Below are 24232 nucleotides of genomic sequence, written 5' to 3' on the forward strand. Positions count from 1 at the left end.
TGTTAAAGATATCGAATTTCAGGGAAAAGAAACCGGTCCTTTGAGAGAATAAAAACTGCCCTTTGAGAAAATATTAGCCGCCTTTTGATTTTTAAAAACTCGCTCTTTGACCTTTTTTAGTGGCCGCCCTTTGACGTTGGAACGACTGTATAAGGAAAATCATTTTGAGCGGACATTGATCTTAGTTTGTTGCTATTTTATTTTTTGGAAATACTACACCTTTTTTTTATTTCTTCTAAAAAAAAAAGATGTCAGTTGCCGAATATAAAAAGAAATTATACGAGATACAAAGAACAGGCGAAAATAAGTCTTGCTTTGACTGTGGTGCGCCTAATCCACAATGGGCAAGTGTTTCCTATGGCATCTTCATTTGTCTCGACTGTTCAGGCATTCATCGTTCCTTTGGTGTCCACATTAGGTAAAGAATAAAATAGAAAGAAATGACTTACTGACTTGCTTAGTTTTGTTCGCTCAATCACAATGGACAAGTGGTTTGACGACCAGTTAAAAAAGATGGAGGTAAACAAAAAAGATTGTAAAGGATATTAGAGATTAAGCGTGCATTTAAAGTTGGGAGGCAACCAAAAAGCAAAGGATTTCTTTAGCTCTCAGCCTGATTATTCTCCCAATATGTCCATGAAAGATAAATACCACAGCCATTTTGCTGAATTATATCGAAGCAAGGTAAAGAAAAAAGGTGCCATAAAATAGAAAAAAAAAGACTCACTTAATATACAGTTGAGTGCTGAAGCTGAGGGACGTCCATGGACACCGACGCTTGTATCCAAAAAGCCATCAATGCCTACAACAAGCAGCACACGATCATTGAACTTATCAAACGAACAACGTTCAAGTTCTTCTATATCTTTAACGGATACTAAAGCTCGTAACGAAGAGTATTTTGCAAAGCTTGGTAACGTTAATGACAGTAGACCAGAGTAAGTCATGCACACATCGAAGAAAACAGAGAGGACTGATGAGTACATAGTAACTTGCCACCAAGTCAAGGAGGAAAATACACAGGGTTTGGCAATCCTCAATGTAAATAGTACATGTTGCGCCGTGTGTATTCTTATTCATGTTCACTTTTAGTTGATTATTCGCCACAGTCATCAAACACAGATATTCATGACCTCATTAACGACCCACGAGCTGCTATTGAAAAAGGCTGGTCGCTTTTGTCTTCTGTTGGTAAAGCAGCAGTTGAACTTGGCCGTCATGTAAAGAACAATGCAGTCAATGGTGAATATGTCAATCCTGCTGTTATTGATCAAATACGTGATAACGTAAACTATTATGTGAACTCACTCACACAACCAAGGGTAAAAAAAAAGCAAAGCATACATGATTTATGAGTACTCAATTTCTTTTATAGCAAACCCAGTCATCTGCATCATCTTTCCTTTACTCTTCAAGCAACCATACTTCATCAGCAGCAGATGATATGACAGATGAAGATTTCTTTAAAACTAGCTTGGGATCTTCAAACAATAGCAACTATTTATCCCCCACAACCACGACTATCCCTTCAGCAAAACCATCTCGACCAACAGTCACCACGACAGACAGTAGCACCTCTGTACGTGCAAGAGCAAACTCTTCCAACAGAAGAAAGACAAACAAGACCAACGATGAATGGAGTGACTGGTGAAGGAGACAATGCCAATAGACACACATAAATTAATCTTCTGCAAATTATACATCAAATGTTTGGAAAGCCATTGCTCTTCCTATTCAGTGTTTGAAGACTCCATGTTTATAAAAAAAAATAAACTTTGACATGTGTATTTAAAGAATATAAAATAAAAAGAAAAATCAATACTTCGTCGACCCTCCTTTTGCGACAATTACCGCCTCGCATCGAGCCTTTACGCTTCCGACTAGACATGCTATTAATCTAGGGCTTATTTTCCCTCACTTTTCTCTCAACACGACATTCAGCTCTTTAGTAATTCTTATCTTACCTCTTCTTTTCATGATAAGATTACCCAAAGCGGCCCAATCATGCTCTATCTGGTTCAAATCAGGACTTTGTGCGGGCAAGTACTTAAAACCCCTAATCTGGTGGGTTTCCTTCCACCATCGTGCATAACCACCAGTTGTGACAGCTAGCTCCATCCTTTTGGAATATGAAGCCTCTGTCCTCTTGCTGACAGAGTTGCGCGAACCAGGGATGGAAAGTTTGAGCTAAAATTTTTATATATTTACCTTGATCAACTGTGCCGTCAACCAAGACCAAAGGACCAAGACCATTGGCATGAAAGCAGTTCCAAATCATCACCCCACCGCCTCCATACTTCTTCGTTGGTACAATATGCTTAGCGTCATATCGTTCACCAACTTTTCTGATGACTCTGGCATCATCATCGTTACCGGTAACGGTGAACCAAGATTCATCGTTCCAAACTGCGCCAGGTTACTGCTCATCCGTCTAGTTAACATACTCATGAGTCCATCGAAACCTTTTCTTCATGTGTTCTTCTATCAATGCAGGTTCTTGAGCAGCAAAGTAAGTACCATACCCCATCCTCTTCAAACTGCTGATAACAGTCTGTCTACAGACCTCTACATCTACGTTATGTAGTTCTAATCTCAAATGGTCGTATGTTACGAATGGATCATCGTCTATATTTCTCGTAAGCAATCTTTGCAATCCCCCATTAGTTTTACAGGCTCCACGCTTTGTATTGATTAGTAGAGGCGATCCAGTCTTCTTTATTCTATCAATCGTGCTTTGTATTGTTGATTTAACTATCTCGACTATGTCTGTGATGCCGTTATAGGAATGCTCTACTTTTCTAAGGTAATAAATACCCCAATACTTTCTCTCTTCGTATGGCTGATAAGGATCACGTTCTTTGGTTGATACTGTAAATGTGTTCCTTTCATCCTATTCACAAGAGCTAGACCCGGCTGAGTAGCTGTGGGCAATTGTCAAAAGCATTAGAAAAGGACCTGTTTGTGAAAAGGAGAAACTCTGTTGATAAGAGTAGCTATGCAATAAGGTAATTGTCAATCATTTAGAGGAATCCATATGGCCTCTAGATTTGATCTACATTTGTTCCTGACCACAAATAGCTCCGAAATAAAATGAAATTATGAATCTATTACTTTCTTTCTTTCTCTTTTTAATCAGCTTTGACAACAATATTGACATGTTTAAATACATTATTCAAAAGAAGAAAGATCAAATTATTAATAAACAAAGATTGATAGAAAGCATTGATGGCGCGTTTAGAGGTGGACCTCGTATACTTCATATGATACTTGCAAAATATTCACTGATATATTGATCTATAACGTACAGACATGGTTTGTAAAGCCTGTCAGAAGAAAGGATATGCCAACAAAAGTTACTATAAATGCAAATATTATAAAGAACCTTTTGCAGACGATGGTAATTCACTGTTATATATCATAAGCTAATATTCGAAACTTAGTATATACGCATCTCTTATTAAGGTTGGAACGTCGGTTGGGAAAAAAAAAAGAAAACAAAGCTCAGGCGTGAAGCAAGAAAAGCAAAAAGCCAAAAGACAAAAAACGATAGAATGTTCTTCATCGGTTACTTGCACTAGTTGTAAACAAATTGGCCACAAATCAGCACGCTCTCCAGATTGCCCCAATCATATGTTGTCAAAAAACGAGGTTTTTAGTCGAAATTTGGGACAACAATTTAAAACATTCACAAGAAAGTTATCGTTTGATCAATGTGTCCACAGTTCCGACCAGAGTTCCTTGAAGTCTAGGATGGTCTCTGCATGTGAAGGCACGCGTCAAGTAGTTTTCAGAGCTCAGGTTTTTATCAACCAGTACACATTGAACTTAAAAGTCCATTCGAATCATATCTTTAAACAAACTTTTTGATATTCAATATGTCAATTAGTTATGGATAAGGGGGTGACAAACAGTGCTGCACTGCCAGAAAGCTAACATGAAAACTGGAATTTGTTTAGACAAAGTCATAAAAGCATTATATATACCAAAAAGCTTGCGAGTGAAACTAGCCAGTGTCTTTCAGAGACATGTGTACAACTAGCGACCACATACGCAAACTGCATAGTCGAGAGCTTTGAAGCAAGATTGCTTAAATACCTTTCGTACCTTATGCAAAACACTTTTGTGGTAAGTTTCATTTTTTGTGAAATATTCTACTAGAATATGTAAATAATTCGTGATATATAGTCAATAGCGTACCAAGACGTGAAGAAAATAGCTTATGACTATTGTTATCAAACTGTATATAAAGGAGAACCCAAATGGCCGCAAGGCGCTACTTTCATTCAAGAAACAAAAACAGCAGTTGATGAGGCTTCCTAAGTAATTTTTTTTTGGCATGGGAATGGTGACATTCGTATCAATAACATTAACAATAGCAAGTGGATGACCTTTATTATTATTATTATTATTAGCAATCTCTTTGGTAAGATCTGCGTGTTTGCTCTCGAATCAAACGCAATTCACTGCATTTTCGATGGTACCACCTCTCTTTTTCTTCTAACAGATATACATATTGATCTAGGCTCTGATCATCATTTCGCCCCACAACTATAATTGGTACATTTATTGTTTAAAAATGCGGTGATGTCATGATTACTCAAAGCGCAGCGCACAAAAGCGATGCCAGTCCTTGGTGGAGTCAATCAAAGAGTAGATTGCAGGGTGAGTGGGACGACGCTTCGTTTTCCAAAGTTCTTCATTATGCAAAGGTCGACACAACCGCCAAAAGGCGTCCGTTACCATCAATAGAGTACGTATGTTCTTCAAATTGACAAATGATGCCAATTCTTCCAAGGAGCGTGGAAATATGAGCTGGCCAATTTCTTGCATAAGATACATTCCATCATGACGCAGGCGTGTCAAGAAAAAGGTGATGTTATATCCATTGATCTGAAAATTCATTGCGGCTTGCAGTTTGTTAACATCTACAGTATCCTTGGTAAAAGTTGCTAAACGCAGGAGATCATGGCATAGAGCATGGTTATCGGTGGAGGGGCGTGCCAACTTCACTTCGCCAAACCCAAGGCTTGGTCCAAAATCACGCTGGCATAACTTAGAAATAGTGGCATCAGGGCGCAGCTCCCCAGTTTCATCACCTGTGACATTTGACCATCGCAACAAGACGTTTTTGTCAGGATCGGAAAGCAACGCGGATAAAATGGGATCAAAATACATTGTAAAGAGCTCACATTCGCCAATGTGTTTCTTGGTCTTCATGGCCATCTGAGGCAGTTTTCGCATTCTATTGGAAGGATATTTAGTTCGCAACAAAAGTAAAGTACACCGAATATTTTTCACCATCATACTTTCCATGGTAGCTTACTCAGTCATGATGCCCCGCGCCAAAGACCGTTCAAAAGAGTTCAAGTCCTTCCCAAGCATCAAGAGATCCAATTCGGCATCATCTTTTGATTGTATGTTTGATTCTACATTGTTGATTATACGAGCTAACTTCATACACGCATCATCAGTCATATCCAAATTGAAATCCATGATTTCCGATAATAGTTCCTTGCTCAGTTCAGAAATAACGTCTTCGGTAAAAACATTCATGCATAATGGACTATGTTGACCAGGGCATAAAAGTAGGATATTGGACAGGGCTAAAAGCTCGTGTACGGATGACTCGATAAAGAACAAATGGTTGCTGGACATTCGATTAACAGCTTGTCGGGATCTTGTGAATAATTCTGCCACATCTACGTCCTTGAAAATCCATGGCGTAAGTGGGGACATATTTTCCACGTCTTCTGCTAAAGGATCAGCAGTTACTTCAGTCGGGGCAGTGTCAGCTTCTGTTTCGAATTCAACATCGGTTGTCCTTATGGTATCGTTTGCTGTGGAGCTGAAAGTATCTGATGATATGGCCGTTGTGGGAGTGAGTGTCGTGGTATCTGTTGCGGTGACGGTAGAAAAAAGCGTCCTTGTTTCTCTTTCAACGACGTCATGGACGTATTCAGCACAGCCGATGTGGGCGTCGAGTTGGGTCCTTTTTCGCGATCTTTCTAACCAATACAACTTGAATGCTTTGGATTTCCTAAAGAGATTCAACTCTGATTGCAATTGTTTTTGATCCTATGCAAAGTGGCGATTGTTGATGATCGAGGTGTATCGGCTGACTGCATAATGTCTATCCAGCAAACCAAATTCATCTGCGAAAGATTTCAGCGTGAGGGTATCCTTGTTGTTAATGCACCACTGAATATCTGCAGCCATAACACGCTGCTTCTTTTTTGGTGGATCGTTTGTGGACGAAGAAGCTGCAACTTGCTTCGATTTATCACGCATTAACAAAAAGGTGGATGTGAATAAGCAAACAACTGAAGGAAAACCATGAGAACTGCACACGAGCTGAGTCAATTTTTACTCCTTTTTTTTTGTCTCTCATTTTTTATGAATGATTGGTTTGAGCAGCCTGAGAGATGCTTGGGATTAGTACGTTTTGTCTTTTATTTAAAAGTCATAACCGAACGCCCTCGAGACTGTCCCTATGATGGAAAACTTTCAACAGTTGGAAATCTTGGAAACAGGTTTCCAGATGGCCCAAATCATATACAGTAAGATGTATTTTTCTCATGTTCTTTACCAGTAGGATTTTTCATATTAGAATGGTTATTGGACTACAACACTCCATTTTATGCAAGACATTGGCCAGCTCACATTTCCACGCTCCTTGGAAGAATTGGCATCATTTGTCAATTTGAAGAACATACGTACTCTATTGATGGTAACGGACGCCTTTTGGCGGTTGTGTCGACCTTTGCATAATGAAGAACTTTGGAAAACGAAGCGTCGTCCCACTCACCCTGCAATCTACTCTTTGATTGACTCCACCAAGGACTGGCATCGCTTTTGTGCGCTGCGCTTTGAGTAATCATGACATCACCGCATTTTTAAACAATAAATGTACCAATTATAGTTGTGGGGCGAAATGATGATCAGAGCCTAGATCAATATGTATATCTGTTAGAAGAAAAAGAGAGGTGGTACCATCGAAAATGCAGTGAATTGCGTTTGATTCGAGAGCAAACACGCAGATCTTACCAAAGAGATTGCTAATAATAATAATAATAATAAAGGTCATCCACTTGCTATTGTTAATGTTATTGATACGAATGTCACCATTCCCATGTCAAAAAAAAATTACTAAGGAAGCTTTTTTTTCAGAGGTTCTGCTTATTACGGCATTTGTCCAAGCATTTACGTGAATGCCAAACAAAGCCTTTAAAATCGTTCAGCTTTAGGCTATTAGAAGCCTCGCTGATCCGGGTCATCAATGTCTTCTTCTCGAGAAACTTGTTGCGTTTCACTTTACTTTTGACCACTGACCAAAACTGCTCAATTGAATTGAGTTCAGAAGAATAAGATGGCAAATAGATACAGCGGTAGCCACGAGATTCTACAGATTTAGCTATATCAGCCGATGTATGGATTCGAGCATTATCCATCACGAGGTAGTGATCTTTCATGTGCGGATACTGGTCCATTTCATCCATTGTGGCTTTAAGAAAGCTGACATAGTGTCTCGTAACTGCTCCTTTGCTCATATGCCCAACACCATCTCCCCGTTTTCTCTTTTTATTGGATGGAGGCTGAGGAAGTCTAAGACTGCATTTGACTAGACCTTCAGCAGAAACCGCGCCTAAAATGGTGGTTGTTGTTGCTCGTGTTTTAGGAACTGTGACCACTGCCGGTGTACCTTTCTTTGGCCATGCCATACTATGCTTCAAATTAATATGGAAAGCAGACTCATCAAGAAAGACATAGTTCCTCGTAAAGTCCATGTCTGTATTTTCCCACGTACGAATTCAATCCAAGCGCTCTTGAATCTTTTCCTCGCTGTTCCGGTCTATGGGTTGAAGCCGAGCTTTTTTGAGAGACAAATTGCAATGCTCTTTTACAAAATCAAACAACGTACTTTTAGATACTTTTAATTCTGTGAATATTTGCTTTAACTTCTTCATTACTTCGTCTAGGACGACTGAAGGATTCTCATCAATGTACTCAAGAATAACGCTTTTGTAGTCCTCATGGAGAATACATGGATGACTAGTCTTTCTCCGGTTTTGAAAGATACTATCAGGATCCTTTTCGTACTGTTTGGCCCAGTTTTGTGCTGTACGAACATGAATCCTCAGTTGTTTTGCAGCAGCGGCCGCACTCAGACACTTCTCAAACATCAATTTGAAGAACCTCACTTTGTCCTGATCAGAATAGCGCGTGTAACTTCGTTTCACTAATGTTTCCTTCATTTTAATATCACTACTAGGCTTTGCCTCTTTTTCTATCTGCATTACCTCTACTTCTTTCTCGCTCGCCAGAGATAGTTGAGCTAAATATTGTGTATGAGAGTTCAACATTTCAAGACGAAACTGCTCCTCATCAACAATATAATTCATTGGTTCAGGTCGACCATACTCGTCGACGACAGAACCTTTTCCATTTTCAAATAAGAATTGAATGTTCATAATGTGTGATTTCTGGTGCAACTGTGAAAAAGAAACAAAACGGAGACGAGCATTTGGTATGCTTTTATATATCCAAAGACGCCAAGGTTTGTTGCACTACAGAACATTTTTGGCAGCAGAACATCTGGTTTGTCAGCAAAGACAAATTTATATTTTGTGCAATACGGATTTTGTTCTTGCCATCAGGCGAAGTGGTTTTCCACCAGAGCGAATTTATTTTTCGTACAACGTGAATTTATTCTCGCTATTGGGCGGATTTACTTTCTGGAAAGAGTGTATGTTTTTAAGTAACCAAAATTATATCCAGTCGGATTTCTCTCCGTATTTGTTAATTATATCCAATCAAATCACTTTATTTACAACTCCATGTGCCTAGTAAGAGGTATGTCTTTGATTTCTACCGGCGCATCCTCTTCTTCTGCATCAGGGTCAGTCCCGTAAACGGTCCTTGGCCACTCGTCTTCATCATCGTCGTCATCACCTGCGACGAGTTCTGTGCCATTCACAAATTGTGGTTCTGGTTCGTATACCTCGGGTAGCTCCGTAGGCTCATCATCCAAGTCCTCTTCATCATCATCTAGTGTCGCTGTAGGGTCATCTTCTTCATATTTCATATCTTCATATTGAGATTCGAATAAGGGTTCTGTGGGTGTCGCTACCCACTCTTCTTCCTCCACCTCTGCCTCTTCTTGTTTGACGCTTACAGGGTGCATCTTTACAGCATATCTTCCACAGTCGAGCTGCCACTTGCCTAAAGATTCTGCGCGTTGGCACTCGCCTAACGACCAGGTTTCGCCATAGGTAATAGGTGCGTAGATCAAAAACGTGTAAATAATCGCAGCGGTAATGACGATCAAAACCAGAGGCTTCGCTTTGACAGCCACCTTGCGAGTGATAAGGTCAATGCCGACGCCCATGGTAAGAACAGCAAAATAAAGCGAAGGCATGTAGTGGTGCAGGAACAGCTGTCGTTTCATAAAGTAAAAGGGGAGGTAATGTATAGCCCATGCAGCAACAAAGAAGCCAGCAGAGTTTTCATAAAACTGTCTTTGACCACCAAAATGATCATGGTAACCACGTTTATCACGCAGTTGGAAGAAGGTAGCGAGGATCAAGAAATTGAAAACACTCACGGTTGATACCCAATAGACCAGTGGGTTACCTAAAAGGATGATCTGTCGTGTATCCTTTGACCAGAATGCAATACCCGATAACAAAACGGGCCATGCCGAGGGTCGTGATTCATAGGGATGAGTGTCAGTCAGATCCTTATTCACAGTCCACATTTTCTTTTGCAGGTAAATAAATTTTTCAAAAAAGCCTGGACGAGGCTCAAGGACACTAGGCACACTGTCAGGCACTATAAAAAGGTAATACTCATATCAGCTCCATATTTCAACCTTTTTTTGTTCTAAGCTTACATAGATCATTTTCATGTTGATCAACCTTCCATAGTGTCTTTGGTTTTGTTCCTTCCACAATACAAGACACTTCCAATTGCTGAAACCCCCAATCGGGAAGTCTTTCCATATTAGAATAAAGCCGGCAACTTTGGTTCGGGTGATATAGGCGAAAAGAGACCTTTCTAGCTTCAAGTTTATCACCATCTTCAATTTCGACTTTCCAAAAGTCATTAGAATCGCCTTCGAAATCAGGAAATCCATAGCCACTGATGAATAAGACTGTTAGGTTTATGACCTAATACAAAAATAAAACATACCTGACTTCTTTATGATATGTTGTATCCGTGATGGGCGCGGCAACATCATGACTATGTAGTTTGCGTGGAGCTGTTTCTACATGTTCAAGACGAACAAGATCGCCATGACGGACGTATTGGAGCCATGTCTTGTTATCATTTGCCAAGACATCTGGGATTAATTCTTGCTCCGTCTCATTAGCCTTTAATATCCTCCACCAATTATTGTCGTCTCTGAAAGGATAAAGCGTGATCTGTTGCTGTTGTGACCCTTCGGGGTAATACGATTTATGTGAGTGAAGGTATCCATTGACACTTTCCAAATGACGTATTGTGATTAATGATCCATATACAATGGCTATTAAAAGAGTAAGTGCGTGATTAGATTGAAATAGGATATACTTACGGGCGGGCTCTTCTACAGGATCAATTCCTTTCAATTCGTTTTGGAATTCAACTGTCATAAACGTGTCACCGGGACCAGGCTGTGTCAAGACAGCAAAGTGAATGTAGAAACAGGAAATATACAGGATGATTGGAAGAATAAATAAGCCAATAAATCGAAATATAAAATGTGCTGTAAATTGAGACTATGACACGGTTATGATTTACATGCTCTCTAGGCTTGCCATTTTTTTTTTTTTTTTTTTTTTTTTTACCTTTGTCACTTGAAGATTACCCCAGATATACCAAAGTTGTTTGATGGTTGATAAGCCAACAGTTGCCATAGTAAATAAACCAACCCATTTACTAGTAAAGCTGCAGCCTATGCCTACACCTGTCAGTAGCAACCATTGCCACCATTCCCTTTTAAATGCTCTTTACAAGGAGTTAATGCATACACAAACTACGTGGTCTTTTCATAACTTGCCTTGATTGATAGAATTTAGTATATGCAAAAATAGTGAAAGCTGTGAAAAATAAGAGATAAGAATCCAGTAAAATCAGTCTATTGTTGGCAACCAATCCGTTCTCTTGGTAAAATTAATGAGTTATTTAATACACCAATATTTACTTTACTTACCAAAACAGATGGCGATGGCAGCAACAATAGAAGCCATGTTAGAATGCCCGCATCCCCTGATAGTTAAATAAGCAAGAGGTATAACCAATGCTCCAAATAAGGCACCAAAAGCACGCATCTGTACAAATGGCACAGTATTCGGATATTCCCTACAAATAACCAATATGAGCATTACTTTTCCCCTTACTTTTTTTTTGTTTGGGGGTTATATTACATTCCAATTTCTTCAAATTCAAAGGATCCATTAAACCCACATATCCAAGCAATAAATGTGATCAGTAACTTTGCCAACTATATCAACTTTACTGTTTAGTCATGCATCCATACATATAAACTAATAACCATATGCTGAACTTACGGGTGGATGAACATCAAAGAAATAACTTTGTTTGATATAATATGCAGCATATTTACCAAAATGGACTTCATCAAACCTGCATAACCATTGTCAAGTAAATACAAATTAAATGATTCTATCTATTTACACAACTTGAGAAGGAAAAGATATATTCTTGAATCGAACAGGAATAGCCAATATAAACAATACAAGCGCTATCCACTTGTCATAGGGATTAGACCTAGATCTAATCTCACTCGATGCCATTTCGCGCAATGAAAAAGAGAAAAGAAAAAAGAAAGAAAAGAGGCAAGTTGTAGTCTGCTTTTTATTTCATGTTACACCATTTTTCCACAAACAATTGGCCAAGTCAAAAAAGGCAACATGGGATGCTGTCAAGAAGAGTGCCCTTCCTCTCTCTTTTTTTGTCATTGCCTGAATTAGCATCCAATTGTCTTTCGCATAGTGTCCAGTAAAATGTCAGCGTGATGTCTTTGAAAGGTCAACATAGGTCTCAATCGCACCGTCTTTTCACCACATCCACCCATATTAACACCTCGCTGTCTCATCTCTGTCAGAAAAGAATCTCTGTTGTCCATATCAAATGCTATAAATGATCCCTGACCACGCACATTTTCAACCTTGGGAATTTTCTTGAGATGGTCCTGTAAGTATTGACCTACTTCCTTGACATTATCCAGCAAGTTCTTGTTCTTTATTTCCTGAACAATTCTAGCGGCCTGCATCGCACGGACAGGGTCGCCCATCCACGTGTTATACAGTCGATAAGGTTGGTCTGGACGAAGACGTGAATGCATATAGAAACCGGCTGCTTGAAATTTTTTGGAAAATGTAACAATATCAGGAGGCGTAGGTAAATTCCATGCTTCATGTGCCCAGAATGTGCCTGTGGCTCCCACGCCCGTTTGGACCTCGTCTACGATAAAGAGAGCATCATGTTTCTTGCAAAGAGCCTGCAGTTGTCTAAAAAATTCAGGAGAAGCTAAGGGTCTACAAGTTAGTTTGTGTTTCTCTCTCTTTTTTGTGTAGGGCTCTACCATGATTATCGCCACCTTCGGACTGAACAGGCTCTATAATGACACCAGCCACCTTTCCTTCACTCATTATCGCATCAGCTACTTCCAATGCCTCTTCTTCAACCCGTCTATTGTAATCCTTGTGTTCGTCCAAGGGATACTTTAGCTTTGGAAAAGGTGCCTTGGGCCAATTGAATGCAGGAATATCGATTTTATGGATAGCCTTGCTTGCAGTAGTAGACAAGGAACCCAAGAGACGACCATGGAATGCTTGCTGGAAACTCAAGATGACCATATCCTCAGGAGAGCCAGGTGCTTGATTCTTCATGCATGATTCCAGCTCCTGTACGCTAAAATCAGCTTGACCTCTTTTCTTTGCTGCCTTGTACATGAATGCTGTCTTGAACGCATTTTCATTTGCACACGATCCACACATGACCGTAAACACATTCGACATACCCTTTGGAGCAACCGAGATGAAAGCGCTTTTAACCGAATCGACCCAATCGATATTTGGACTGACACCTAAAGCTGGTCTAAACACACAAGGCATTGGTTCATGCACAACATTAAGGAGGGGTAGCTAGCATCTTACCTGTTTGCAATAGCAGTTTGGAACTGAGGTTCCTGAGACAGTTCAAGGAATGTGGGATGGTTATAACCAAGAGGGATTGAAGCGATCTGGGCAAACACGTCAAGCAACACATTTCCATCAGCATCTGCAATATAGTTTCCCTTTGATTTTGCGTAATCTAAAAAAAATATTATAAACACTATAACTTTTTGTGTATAACTGTCTACCTGCTACAAAGAAGATAGATCTCGTGTCTTGATATTGATTCAATTGAGACATGATCTCTTTTGACTTTGGACCAGGAATGGATGTCTTGACCGTAGGCTGACTAGGTTCATCAGGAAAGTAACGAGTCATGGTAGCGAGATATCGAACGCGCTTTTTGAGACAAGCTGAGGCAGAACGTAATGTAAGCATGTTTATAAAATAATAAAAAAAGGTAGAGTAGAAGCAAAAGAAAAGATGGGGATTTATATATCAACCGTATAATCTACGTGGGAACAGTTTCCTTATACTGCAATTTTGTTTGTCATGTTGACATTTCATCAAATAGTGTGTGGTAAAATTTATCAATCATTAGAGATAAGATTTTTAACCTAAATTGGAACAGTCAGAGATTATTTTTGAGTAACGTGAAATTAAAGATACATTCGCAAATTCCCGTCTTTTAAGACTCTTTTCTATCGATAACGAGTATTAAAGGATACTGATTGAATAATTCTCAAGGACAAATACATAATCCATAAAAAGGAGCTACTGAGGATTGTGACTTGACTGCGTCAAAAAGAAAAGCCCTTACAGAAAAAGAAAAGGAGAAAGCGGATCAAACACGAGAAATAAGACAACAAATGTCTACCATAATGTAAACCCAATGGTGCTTCAAAGTTAAATAGAGTTTTTATTGAAGAGATTGTTTTGCTAAATGTAATTCATAAGCCAACTGTTTGATTTCTTGTTCTTTCAAATTAAGTTTATATCTAAGCTCTTCACATTCGTTTCTTTTAAAGTTTAGCTTTTCAAATAGTTTTGACTCTTCAACTTCCATAGATTCAATCTCGTTCAAGAGTATTTGTATTTTATGCTCATAATACAGTTGATTTGTTGGTAGCAGCGACCTCCTTTTTGTATCGCCCTTTGACAGCAACTTGAGCTTTCTTTCTAACGCTTGCTTCTCTTTATTTGTCTGAAGCAGTTCATATTCTACAATTTGTTTGGCTTGTCTCCAAGATTCAAATCTGTCTCTTTCAGCCATCAACTGTTGCTTCAGTCTGATATTTTCTTGATGAACTAATGACATATATTCCATTTCTGGACTCGTGTCAACATCATCATCGCTATCATCCTCATCTCTAGGACGATGCATGACTATTGCCCCATTGGCTTTCATCGTAGGCTGAAATGCTCTTGCGCTATGTTTACCATTTGTAAAAATATGATCCAACTTCATTGAAGGGAAAAAAAAAGAAAAAGTAAAGTGATGTACCTCTTTTATACAGACATCATATATCACACAAGAAACATGGTGATCGACTATTAAACCTGTTGTTTCTCCTTTAGTGTCAACTAATTTTCTTCTCCTTTTTTGTGCACCCACGTAAATTAAACAGTAACACGAAATATCCTGCATAAATATGGCCAATCATCACTATAAACTCACATTCAAGTTTACTCGTGATATCCTATAAAGGACCTACTTTGCTGGTTATTGACTTGACGAACTTTTACAAATGTAAAGATGACTACAGCACCTTTAGTGGATGAACAGGGTGCTTTCAGCAAAAATCGGTCCGAACACAAGACTGATACAGTCAAACCTATGGAATTTGGTGCTTCCTAAAAAATAATTGGCTTATTCAGAGATCAATCCTCTCCCTATATTTCTACTCGGTTTATGTAAGCCAGTTTCCAGTACTTTTGCGCCTATAGATGTCCACGACGGATAAATCTTCAGATAAGTCCATACCTCTATTCAACTGTCTACAAAGTGTCATCTGCAAAATCCAGTGCATGAAAAATAACTCACGGACAGTCACGCGGCTACGAAACGTAAAGCAGTTTATTTTTTTTTTTTTTTTTACTACACAGATGATTATACCTCAACCACCAGTCTCTGGTCATGACTCACCTGGTGGGTCTGACATGGACGTTTCTGATGATGAGGGTGAAATTCCTAATCCTTCTTCAGTAACTGAGCATTAAATGTAAAAAATATGATACAGAGAATTAACTTTATATTTTGTGTTGCCAGTCTACACAGACATTTCAACCTGAACCTGAAAAGGCATCCTCGGAATACTATGAAGATGAAGATGAAGATATGGAATCAGTCTGTAGTTACAAAACTGCTCCTAGTTCTCCTCCACCTTCTGGCTTTTCTCTTTTGGATGAAGAATGCAAAAAACTGACTGAAGCTTTAGAAGAAGCAGAACGTAACAACAGTCAAGTGCTTCGTCAGTTATCAGAACTTAAATTACACCAAGAAGAGTTAAAGATTAAGCTGCTAGAGCTTCAAGTACGCTCATCTATAAAGGCTGCAAGAAACAGCAACGCGTCGTCAAACAATAATGGCGCACCTACTAGTTCCCGACCTGCTCAGGGCAATTCACCTGCAAGTACTCAGCCTCAAACTGTCACTGTGAATGATGTAGCGCTTAACTTGCAGCCACTGAAAAAAGAATACATGCGGCTTGATGAAGAAAAACGAGCTGCTAAAGCAAACACAAGGAGAATGAAAAAGACGGTGGAAAAATTGAGAGCAGAGATGACGGATGTGGAATTATTAAGAAATGCACACAGCGAGGCAGCACCAGAATATGAAAAAAAATTGTCAGATCTACGCGCTAATCTGCAACAAGCAGAAAAAGATTATGAAGGAGCTTCAGCTGATTCTATAGTTGCTACTAATAGAGTTGTGGACTTCAACTCACGGGTAGAAAAGCTTGGTGTCAAGGTCGCAGACTTGAAGCCTTCACCAATTGATCAACGTAAAATTACGGACCCACAAAAATTAAATTTGAACTATGTGGATGAGCTGGATAAAAAGCGTAGACTCGATTCTGAGAATGATATCCCTGCTAAGCGTGCAAAAGTACCCCAAGGTTCATCTGCGCCTACGGTTAAACAAGTGAATATCATGCCTTACCTCTTTTGTCATGTATTAACTGCCTTATATATAGGAAAATAATACGAGCCCCCTTCCATCAAAGCCATTTGAAGGATTTATCGTAAGTGTTGTCGAGTGTGACATGATTACTTGAACTGATAGACTTGATTGTAGAGAAAAGATGGTTTCCGTGATTTTAGTGTATGTATAGCTTTACTTCTCCTCCCCTTTTTAGGAACTGAGATTGATTTATTCCCTCCCTTTATCATAGCATATTACCACCAAACCTGATTTTGCATTTCAGTCATACGAGGAAATGCAACAGACAGTGATTTGTTTAGTAAATGATTTAATTGAAGATCATTCAGTTTTTTTTCGAAAAGAGAATGAACGTAAGCAAGGGAAGAGAGCTAGTGTCTCAAACCCTCCAGTTCCTAAGAGTAGCACATCTAGCCATGGACAGTCAAATACAACTAAACCATCCAATGCCACTCCTTTACCAACCCCTGACAGAAGCCGTGTATTAATTCCCAGCCCTCAATTAGCTGAAATCAAGCGAAACATTGAAAGTAACAGATCATCAATAGTTGATCCTGTTCCTTCAAGTACACTCGCTGCATCTTCAGCTAAGAGCAAGGGTAAGGGCAAGGGCAAGGAAATGCCTATTGAGGTTGATATACAGCAAGACAATAGCAATAATGCGAATTCCGTAAGTGAACTAATAGAACAACAAAACACAGTGTTTGACTTAGCTTCAGGTACATTTTCGACCATATCGTCAAGCTGTCGAATCTATTGGCATTGGTACAGGTTTATTACAGGTAGCTAATAATGAAAAGCCTTTATGCTACTATGAAGCCAGCGGGGGTCAATGTAATGACAGCAAGTGTCAGTATGCACATTGGCGCGATTTTGCAAACATTTAGTACATATGCATTTTAATATATATACGAGGATAAAATAAAGATCAAGGTTTCTTATGCGTTATTTGTTTACTTTACTTGAACAAAACAGGGCTTTTACCGCTCAAAAGAAATAGTGTGTATTGACTTCCACTGCATACAAATGGAACCATATGTGTTAAAGTTCCGAAGGAATGACCCAGTCAATTTTCATTCCGTAAGGCTTAAGCACACAGAAAACGACCCTTGGCAGTTTTTTAAAGAAAAACGTTTTAGAACATACAAGAATGCACGCACGTTCATTCTTTTTCTTCTTCATTTCTCTTCAGCTCAAAAAAAAAATACCCGAGAACAATGTTTCTGAATATCAAGATTTCACTTGCAGTTTTCACCCTTTTTTATACCCTTGCTCACGCATACAAAAGTAAGTCTTACTCAACAAGAGTTTACAATGTCTGTGCTGATATGTTGAGAAGTCGTATACTGTGACGATAATGGATGTACATCTGAAGAACATATGACTTCTGATCCTGATCTTTCATTTAATCCTACACCCACCTCTTTCTCTGCCGTTGCCACATCAACTTCAAGCGGTTCAACCGATTATAACGCCATTGTCCATACCACTTCTCTTATAGCCAAGTCTTCTGATGGCGCGGGGACATCATTTTCTAATTCAAGCGAATGGAAAATTATCGCCGGTAGTTTAGGCGGTATTATTGGTGCTGCTGTTATAGCTACAGCCATCTTTGCGGTCAGATACATTCGCACTAGACGCTCTGATCTGAAACAGACTCATACTGATGAGGCTACCCATACTGGAAAATTTCCGAACCATGAAGACGCTAACCAGAAAAGAACTTACAGGAATGGCACGTCATCTATTCCGGTGTGTATCGTACCAATGGATGATGCAAGCAACTCCTTGTTGAACCATGAATGGAAGCAACTGATGAAGGCCGTATATCAGCAGGACTGGTACAAACTCAGTCAAGACGGTTCTCATAGGCATAAAAACAAGGGCGAGCAAGAGGATGTTATCAGAAAAGAACAAACCAGCGAAGACACCAAACTTGAACCTCCTCAAGTCATATCATCTGCAAGTAGTGCTGAAAGGTCCTAGCTACGTGTTTTTTTTTTTTTTTTTTTACATCATCCTTTAGTTGATATCAAGTATTATGGGTAACTTTGTTATATTTCAATTCTAAATAGACAGTAAAGTTAAATAGTAAACATGGATAATCTTTTTTGAAAACAAGAATTGAGGAGTATTATATATGTGCAATGGACCTGATTTCGTAATACGACATTTTCAAAAACTATTCGTACACATTATAAGATCAATAGCAATTACACTTTAGTTGATTATCAATCCTTTCTTTATTATTAAAAAGGCAATGAATTTTGTCTTTTTGAAAGAAGATAAATGTAGCCAACGCATAAATAACACGTAACTGAAAAAGTTGTTAGAGACCTTGTATAAATGGTCTGATTTTGACTTTTTCTTTTCTTTTCTTCTTTGGACCAAAAAGTAAGACCAGCTATTCCCCAGATAGCCCTAAGGTATGTTATATTCTTTACTCTTGTAAGAAACTGACATGTAGTATTATAGATCACAATCGAAACCAACCCGGTGTTGTCTGGGGATAGTTTGGTTCTTACCAAACTTTGGTCCCGTCCACTCTCTTTTTCTCTTCTTTCTCCGGGCTGGTTATCGCCAGCCCTATTTAATGCACTTCAGGTAAGATGTTAATTTTTTTGTCAGTGTACGAATAGTTTGCAAGTTCCGATTTCTCCTAGCGGAAATTGAATTTGATTTCCTTTTTCATGTAAAAAAAGTTTTTTTTTTTTTGTTTTCATTCTTTGCCATATAACCGAAACGTCTCTTTGCCCGTTTCATAAAAGAGAATGGAGGTAAAGAGAAAGACTGTGCGCATGTGATAATAATATAAAATATTAATACGATATATATATATATCCTATATTCAAAAAAACCAGCAATTTGTAGCAGGACTAGAAGAACTTTTAACAAAGCTAGCCACAGCCCAGGATTCTGATACTATTAGAGTTGTAAAGTATAAGAACAATATACAATAGGTAGACTGCTCATATCCTTCTTTCAATAGGCCACCTCTACCTTAAATACTCAATTCTATGTCTCAGCTGATTGCATTCCAGCCTTTGTCGAAATTATCAGTCGATCACCTTTACACCAAGTTCGCCAGTTGGCAGCTGTTGAACTAAGAAAGCGTATTTCTAAGCGCTGGCATGAAGTTCCTGAGGCTACGCAAGTGGCTATTCGTGGTCAATTGCTGCAAATTGCTTTAAGCGAGCAACAGTAAGATCTAAACAAAAAGAAAAAAGTTAATAACTGATTACAATCTGCTTATACAGTGAAATTGTTCGTCATTCCACCGCTCGTGTCATCTCATCGATTGCTCGTATTGATGTACCTGAAAATAAATGGCCAGAGTTGCTAGGTTTTCTGAATCAAGCCTGCACCAGTGCAACAACTATTCATCGTGAAGTGGGTACTTACTGCTTGTACACACTATTTGAAGTGATTGCAGATTTCTTTATGGACCATACCGCTCCCTTATACGCATTATTCTCAAAATCAATTGCAGATCCTGAAAGCAAACGTGTTAGAGTAACAACCGTTTTGTAAGTAAACCAAAAACATGTTGATCACAGCCAGTAATGATGACAAGCTGCTTCTTAGAACTTTGGGAAAGTTGGCAGAGTTTATTGAATCTGAGGACAAGGAGAATATTGTAAGTTGTGTAGATTGTGGAAAAAGAATGATATTCATATGATATTAGAAAGCGTTCAAAGAGATGATTCCAGGTATGGTCAATGTCTTAGAGCAGTGTCTTAAGGAAAGTGATGAAGAAAGCGCAAGTGAAATCTTTGAAGTATTCGATACTTTGTTAATGCTGGTAATTAATTAGATGAAACGTATATTCTCCTTCTTTATGAGTAACTGTGTTTCAATCATAGGATGCACCTCTTTTATCTAACCATTTGGCAGATTTAATCCAATTCTTCTTGACAATTGGCTCAAATCGAGGCTTAGATGACTCTCTTCGTGTCATGGCACTTTCTTTCCTTATGTGGGCAGCTGTATAGTAGGTGTCATGGAAAAAGTGAAAAAGCATACATTAATCATCTTGGTGTAGTAAGCAAAACAAGATTAGAAATTTGAAGCTTGTTGCTCCCATTATTGAAGGGCTTATGCCTATTGGAACAGAAGAAGAACCTGAAGATGTTGATGAGGATTCCCCTTCTCGTGTATGTAACAAATATCATCACGTAGTCGGTTTGCTTACACATTTATATAGCTTGCCTTCAAAGTATTGAACGCACTTGCAACAAATATGCCACCCCAACAAATATTCCCTGTTGTCATGCCTATGGTTGCTGGCTACATGCAAAACCCAGACGCCAACTATCGTAAGGCTGCCATGATGTCATTTGCAGTTGTCATCGAAGGCTGTGCAGATTATATGAGCCCCAAGCTCAACGATCTGTTGCCTCTTGTTTGTTCCGGCTTGCAAGATCCCGAAATCATTGTTCGCCGTGCTGCTTGTATGGCTCTTGGATGTCTTGCTGAAGAGATGCCAGCAGAGATTTCAGAAAGCCATCAAGCCCTACTTCCCTTGGTGTTTAATTTGATGAATGATACAAATCCAGAGGTGACCCGTCATGCATGTAATGCATTAGATGCTATCCTGGACAGTTTGGGAGACGAGGTGCTTCAGTATCTGCCCATGTTGATGGAGAAACTCTTGTTTCTTTTGGATCATGCGCCTCAAGTTGAAACCAAGGCAACCGTTATGGGAGCTATTGGCAGTGCCGCTCATGCAGCTAGTGAATCCTTTGAACCCTACTTTGCTCAAGTTATGCCACGTATCCGACATTTGATGACCTTAAAAGAAAGCTCAGATGATGCTCTGTTGCGTGGAGTAGCAACAGATTCAGCTGGTGCAATCGCTGAAGCAGTTGGTGCAGAGAAATATAGACCTTTTGCTCCTGATTTGATGGCTCTTGCAATTGAACAATTAGATATGGATTCACCACGATTAAGAGAGAGCTCATATGCTTTCTTCTCTATTATGGCTAATGTGTTTGGTGAAGAATTTGCACCCTATCTTCCTACAATCATGCCCCACATCATTGCTTCATGCAAGACGGAAGAAAGTGATGGCGTCAACGTTGGCAGCGAAATCGATTTAACGTTGGGTGATGGTGACGACGACGATGAAGAAAATGGATTCAATTTCAGCTCTTCTATTGCTGATGAAAAGGAATTTGCTGCTGATGCACTTGGAGAAATCTTTGAGAACACACAAGTTCACTTTTTGCCATATGTTGAATCTTCTGTGCAGGAACTCACAGATCTTTCTACTCACTTGTTTGATGGCGTTCGTAAGGCTGTTGTAGGTAGTTTGTTTAGTTTTTTGAAGACGTTCTATATTATGTCTGGATCAGAGGAATGGAAAGCTGGTTTGCCTGTAAGCTATCCTGTGTCAGAAAATGTTCAAAACATGATCAACGTTGTCATTCCAACCATCTTATCTGTCTGGAAAGAAGAAGATGACAAGATGGTTGTCGTTCAGATTTGTACAGAACTGCTCCAAGCCTTAAAGCTCATGGGCCCTTGTGTGATTGCTGAAAGCCTTGAAGAAATCTCACGTAATGTGTTGGATATTTTTGAAAAGAGATCTCTTTGTCAGCAAAATTATGAAGAAGATGACTTTGTTGATGAGGAAGAAGAGGCAGAGTCTGAATCCCTCTTGATTGGTGCTGCTGGTGATCTTGTGGCTGCTATATGTGAAGTTGTAGGAGAGGGATATTCTTCTTACTTTGATGTGTTTATGCCACTGATTGCAAAATACTATAAGAAATCAAAGACAGCTTCTGAACGTACCATGGCCATTGGTTGTCTTGGAGAATGTGTCACTGGTATCAAGTCAGCAGTGACACCACATACTGAACGCTTATTGCAACTCTTCATCAAGGCATGCTCTGATGAAGATCACTCAGTTCGCAGCAATGGTGCATATGCACTAGGTGTTCTTGCCAGTAATTCACAAGTGGACCTTAGTTCCCAATACCCTGCCATCCTTACAGCTCTGCATCCATTATTTCAGGCCCAACCTGTACCTAATGTTACAGACAATGCGGCAGGTGCAGTAGCACGTTTGATTATGAGCCGACCAGGTGCTATGCCTCTTGACCAAGTCTTACCTGTATTTACAAGTGTTCTTCCTCTAAAGGTTGATTATGCTGAAAATGAGCCAGTGTTCAGCTGCATATTCCAACTTTTCCGCGCAAACAATTCATTTGTAAGTGTGCATCCGTATATTCTTCAAATACTTTCCATGAAAACTTACATAATTTAATATAGGTTCATAGCCAAGTGTCCAGCTTCCTTCCTATCTTTGCCCATGTACTTTTAAATGAGGGACAGCTGTCAGATCATACACGTAACGAACTCGTTGGGCTATTGCGCGCTTTAAATGCTCAATATCCTGCATTGGGAATTGCTCAAAGCGACTTGAGCCATTTTTTGTAAAGCCAGAAATACTTGTAAACACCTTAGACCTTTTTTTTATTCTACATTTATAATAAATTAAAACTTATTAAAGCTCTATAAAAGCAACAATGCAGTCAGCCTCTTTTGTCTAAATAAGACATCAATATAGAATACAAGCATTGTAGATAAACAAACAGGCATTGGTGTATAAAAAGAATATTTTTACAGTAAAGGCAATATTTTGTGTATAAAGAAATCGACAGCTCTGTGAGAGTAAAGAAAAGACAAATAAAGTTCCATAGATTGCTTCTATAAGAGAATATGATGTATTACTAGTCGTAACTTTCTGTTATTTCTTTGTAATAATGCAATTACATGACGTGCGCCCATGTTAATTCATTAACCTATTATTTTTAACTGCATTGCTACTGAGCCTATTGAAAAATCACCCAATGAGGAAATGAGGAATAGCATTCTTAAAATACAGTATTTTCGGCTGAGACGTAAAATAAATTACATTTAAAAATTAAGGATCCCTCTTGCAGTTATGCAACCAATGATGCTGATATTCATATCTTTTTGATTATGAACCTTTACTTTCGCTGGTTCACCAACTCTCGACCAAGCTCTGCTTCTCATCATTTGTGAATGAAAATCGGCTTCATCTACGAACACACAGTTTTTCAAAAAAAATCGACACCTACTGCTTTCCACTGTAATCATATGGTATCAAAGATTTAAAGACCTTTGTGAATCTCTTTCTGCAGTGTATTTGCTCGCTTGCTTGAGACTCAAAACATTTCTCTCGAATATGAGTGTAGAGACTTGAAATAGTAATGTCACCTATTTCTGGAAAGTTGCTTAATAACTGCGATCTGGCTTCTTCAAGGACAATCGATGGATTTTTATTAAAAAGAACAATCAAGAATTCGGTATGTCCCTGGAAAAAATTTTTAGGTTTGACAGTTTTTGGTTTAACTGTTGTGCCTGGAAGTACGTGCCCGTCACAACTATTAAACTCGTCCAAAAGCCTATAAGCACCTGAACGAGGTATGCCGTATACCGCAGTCGCTTTAGGGACAGATAATCCCTCTTCTTGGAGTACTTTGATGGATCTTTCTATCTGGTCTGCTCCATAATTTTTATATTTTCTCGTACTGAGCTTGACTTTACTCATGTCAACTGTAATTTCCTCCACCAAGTCTTCCATTGGCTGAGGTTCGATTACTTGGTGATTTAAAGATTCAAAATGAGTTAAATTATTCAATGTACCAAAATCAAGCTCATGGTTATCAACTTCCATCTCATATTGTGCTCTTAGCAAGGATTCAGTTTCTGGGTTGTACTTAATGTAGTCCATTTAGTATGAAGTTTCAAGAAAAAAGAAAATTTCTAAAAACTAAAGTCTTAGTTTTTCCAAAGTTGAACCCTTAAAGAAACATGAAGCTGCACAGCTTGAAAAAGAGTATCATCTGGATGAGTGTGATTCAAAGAAGAGGAAAGCAGACACATCAAATCAAAAGCCTAAACCTCTCAAAAAGGGTACAAC

At 38.9% G+C, this 24232-nt stretch overlaps 8 protein-coding genes across 8 annotated transcripts; 4 read left to right on the forward strand and 4 right to left on the reverse strand.

The window, feature by feature from the left end:
* Nucleotides 1-248: 248 nt before the first annotated feature.
* Nucleotides 249-1355, forward strand: RHIMIDRAFT_199855 (ArfGap-domain-containing protein; the record flags this gene model as incomplete). Its single annotated transcript, XM_023606413.1, has 6 exons — nt 249-418; nt 462-519; nt 571-684; nt 739-938; nt 989-1041; nt 1093-1355. 6 exons carry the CDS (start codon nt 249-251, stop codon nt 1353-1355), a joined length of 858 nt encoding a protein of 285 aa, XP_023468364.1.
* Nucleotides 1356-6137: 4782 nt separating this feature from the next.
* RHIMIDRAFT_275804 (uncharacterized protein) lies at nt 6138-7080 on the forward strand. Its single transcript, XM_023612571.1, has one exon. It carries the CDS (start codon nt 6638-6640, stop codon nt 6872-6874), a length of 237 nt encoding a protein of 78 aa, XP_023468365.1. The 5' UTR covers nt 6138-6637; the 3' UTR covers nt 6875-7080.
* Nucleotides 7081-8717: 1637 nt separating this feature from the next.
* RHIMIDRAFT_275806 (PMT-domain-containing protein) lies at nt 8718-11835 on the reverse strand. The gene is made up of 10 exons (XM_023612572.1): nt 11677-11835; nt 11550-11625; nt 11406-11482; nt 11192-11340; nt 11039-11141; nt 10827-10986; nt 10574-10757; nt 10189-10525; nt 9890-10137; nt 8718-9828 (listed from the first exon to the last, which is right to left on the reverse strand). The coding sequence occupies exons 1-10, from the start codon at nt 11793-11795 to the stop codon at nt 8825-8827; spliced, it is 2457 nt and encodes an 818-aa protein (XP_023468366.1). The 5' UTR covers nt 11796-11835; the 3' UTR covers nt 8718-8824.
* RHIMIDRAFT_224398 (4-aminobutyrate aminotransferase) lies at nt 11812-13606 on the reverse strand. The gene is made up of 4 exons (XM_023607503.1): nt 13367-13606; nt 13161-13317; nt 12587-13101; nt 11812-12531 (listed from the first exon to the last, which is right to left on the reverse strand). Exons 1-4 carry the CDS (start codon nt 13554-13556, stop codon nt 11969-11971), a joined length of 1425 nt encoding a protein of 474 aa, XP_023468367.1. The 5' UTR covers nt 13557-13606; the 3' UTR covers nt 11812-11968.
* Nucleotides 13607-13991: 385 nt separating this feature from the next.
* Nucleotides 13992-14784, reverse strand: RHIMIDRAFT_275808 (uncharacterized protein). Its single transcript, XM_023612573.1, has 2 exons — nt 14697-14784; nt 13992-14608 (listed from the first exon to the last, which is right to left on the reverse strand). Exon 2 carries the CDS (start codon nt 14584-14586, stop codon nt 14038-14040), a length of 549 nt encoding a protein of 182 aa, XP_023468368.1. The 5' UTR covers nt 14587-14608; nt 14697-14784; the 3' UTR covers nt 13992-14037.
* A 281-nt stretch (nt 14785-15065) lies between these two features.
* Nucleotides 15066-17168, forward strand: RHIMIDRAFT_304118 (uncharacterized protein; the record flags this gene model as incomplete). Its single annotated transcript, XM_023614440.1, has 7 exons — nt 15066-15185; nt 15225-15323; nt 15388-16293; nt 16316-16363; nt 16417-16443; nt 16514-16951; nt 17001-17168. 7 exons carry the CDS (start codon nt 15066-15068, stop codon nt 17166-17168), a joined length of 1806 nt encoding a protein of 601 aa, XP_023468369.1.
* Nucleotides 17169-19001: 1833 nt separating this feature from the next.
* On the forward strand, nt 19002-22878 carry RHIMIDRAFT_275813 (ARM repeat-containing protein). The gene is made up of 10 exons (XM_023612574.1): nt 19002-19058; nt 19143-19214; nt 19271-19482; nt 19539-19808; nt 19867-19918; nt 19967-20083; nt 20145-20272; nt 20324-20435; nt 20486-22492; nt 22555-22878. Exons 1-10 carry the CDS (start codon nt 19053-19055, stop codon nt 22720-22722), a joined length of 3144 nt encoding a protein of 1047 aa, XP_023468370.1. The 5' UTR covers nt 19002-19052; the 3' UTR covers nt 22723-22878.
* Nucleotides 22879-23383: 505 nt separating this feature from the next.
* On the reverse strand, nt 23384-24043 carry RHIMIDRAFT_235427 (uncharacterized protein; the record flags this gene model as incomplete). Its single annotated transcript, XM_023608351.1, has 1 exon — nt 23384-24043. One exon carries the CDS (start codon nt 24041-24043, stop codon nt 23384-23386), a length of 660 nt encoding a protein of 219 aa, XP_023468371.1.
* Between the last annotated feature and the right edge of the window lie 189 nt (nt 24044-24232).

Source organism: Rhizopus microsporus (assembly GCF_002708625.1).
Source record: "Rhizopus microsporus ATCC 52813 unplaced genomic scaffold scaffold_4, whole genome shotgun sequence".
Classification (NCBI taxonomy): Eukaryota; Fungi; Mucoromycota; class Mucoromycetes; order Mucorales; family Rhizopodaceae; genus Rhizopus; species Rhizopus microsporus.

Excerpts from the sequence above, each read along its gene's own strand:
- RHIMIDRAFT_275804 (XM_023612571.1), top strand. The coding sequence starts at position 6,638 with ATGCAAGACATTGGCCAGCTCACATTTCCACGCTCCTTGGAAGAATTG.
- RHIMIDRAFT_275813 (XM_023612574.1), top strand. Across the intron at positions 19,483-19,538 it reads ATTGCTTTAAGCGAGCAACA|TGAAATTGTTCGTCATTCCA; the intron begins GTAAGATCTAAA and ends CTGCTTATACAG. Across the intron at positions 19,809-19,866 it reads GTTAGAGTAACAACCGTTTT|AACTTTGGGAAAGTTGGCAG; the intron begins GTAAGTAAACCA and ends GCTGCTTCTTAG.
- RHIMIDRAFT_275808 (XM_023612573.1), bottom strand. The coding sequence starts at position 14,586 with ATGAAGTTGGATCATATTTTTACAAATGGTAAACATAGCGCAAGAGCA.
- RHIMIDRAFT_224398 (XM_023607503.1), bottom strand. The coding sequence starts at position 13,556 with ATGCTTACATTACGTTCTGCCTCAGCTTGTCTCAAAAAGCGCGTTCGA. Across the intron at positions 13,102-13,160 it reads CAAACTGCTATTGCAAACAG|ACCAGCTTTAGGTGTCAGTC; the intron begins GTAAGATGCTAG and ends TTGTGTGTTTAG. Across the intron at positions 12,532-12,586 it reads CGAAGGTGGCGATAATCATG|CTTCTCCTGAATTTTTTAGA; the intron begins GTAGAGCCCTAC and ends GTAGACCCTTAG.
- RHIMIDRAFT_275806 (XM_023612572.1), bottom strand. The coding sequence starts at position 11,795 with ATGGCATCGAGTGAGATTAGATCTAGGTCTAATCCCTATGACAAGTGG. Across the intron at positions 11,483-11,549 it reads TCTTTGATGTTCATCCACCC|TTGGCAAAGTTACTGATCAC; the intron begins GTAAGTTCAGCA and ends AAGTTGATATAG. Across the intron at positions 10,987-11,038 it reads ACTAAATTCTATCAATCAAG|AGCATTTAAAAGGGAATGGT; the intron begins GCAAGTTATGAA and ends CTCCTTGTAAAG.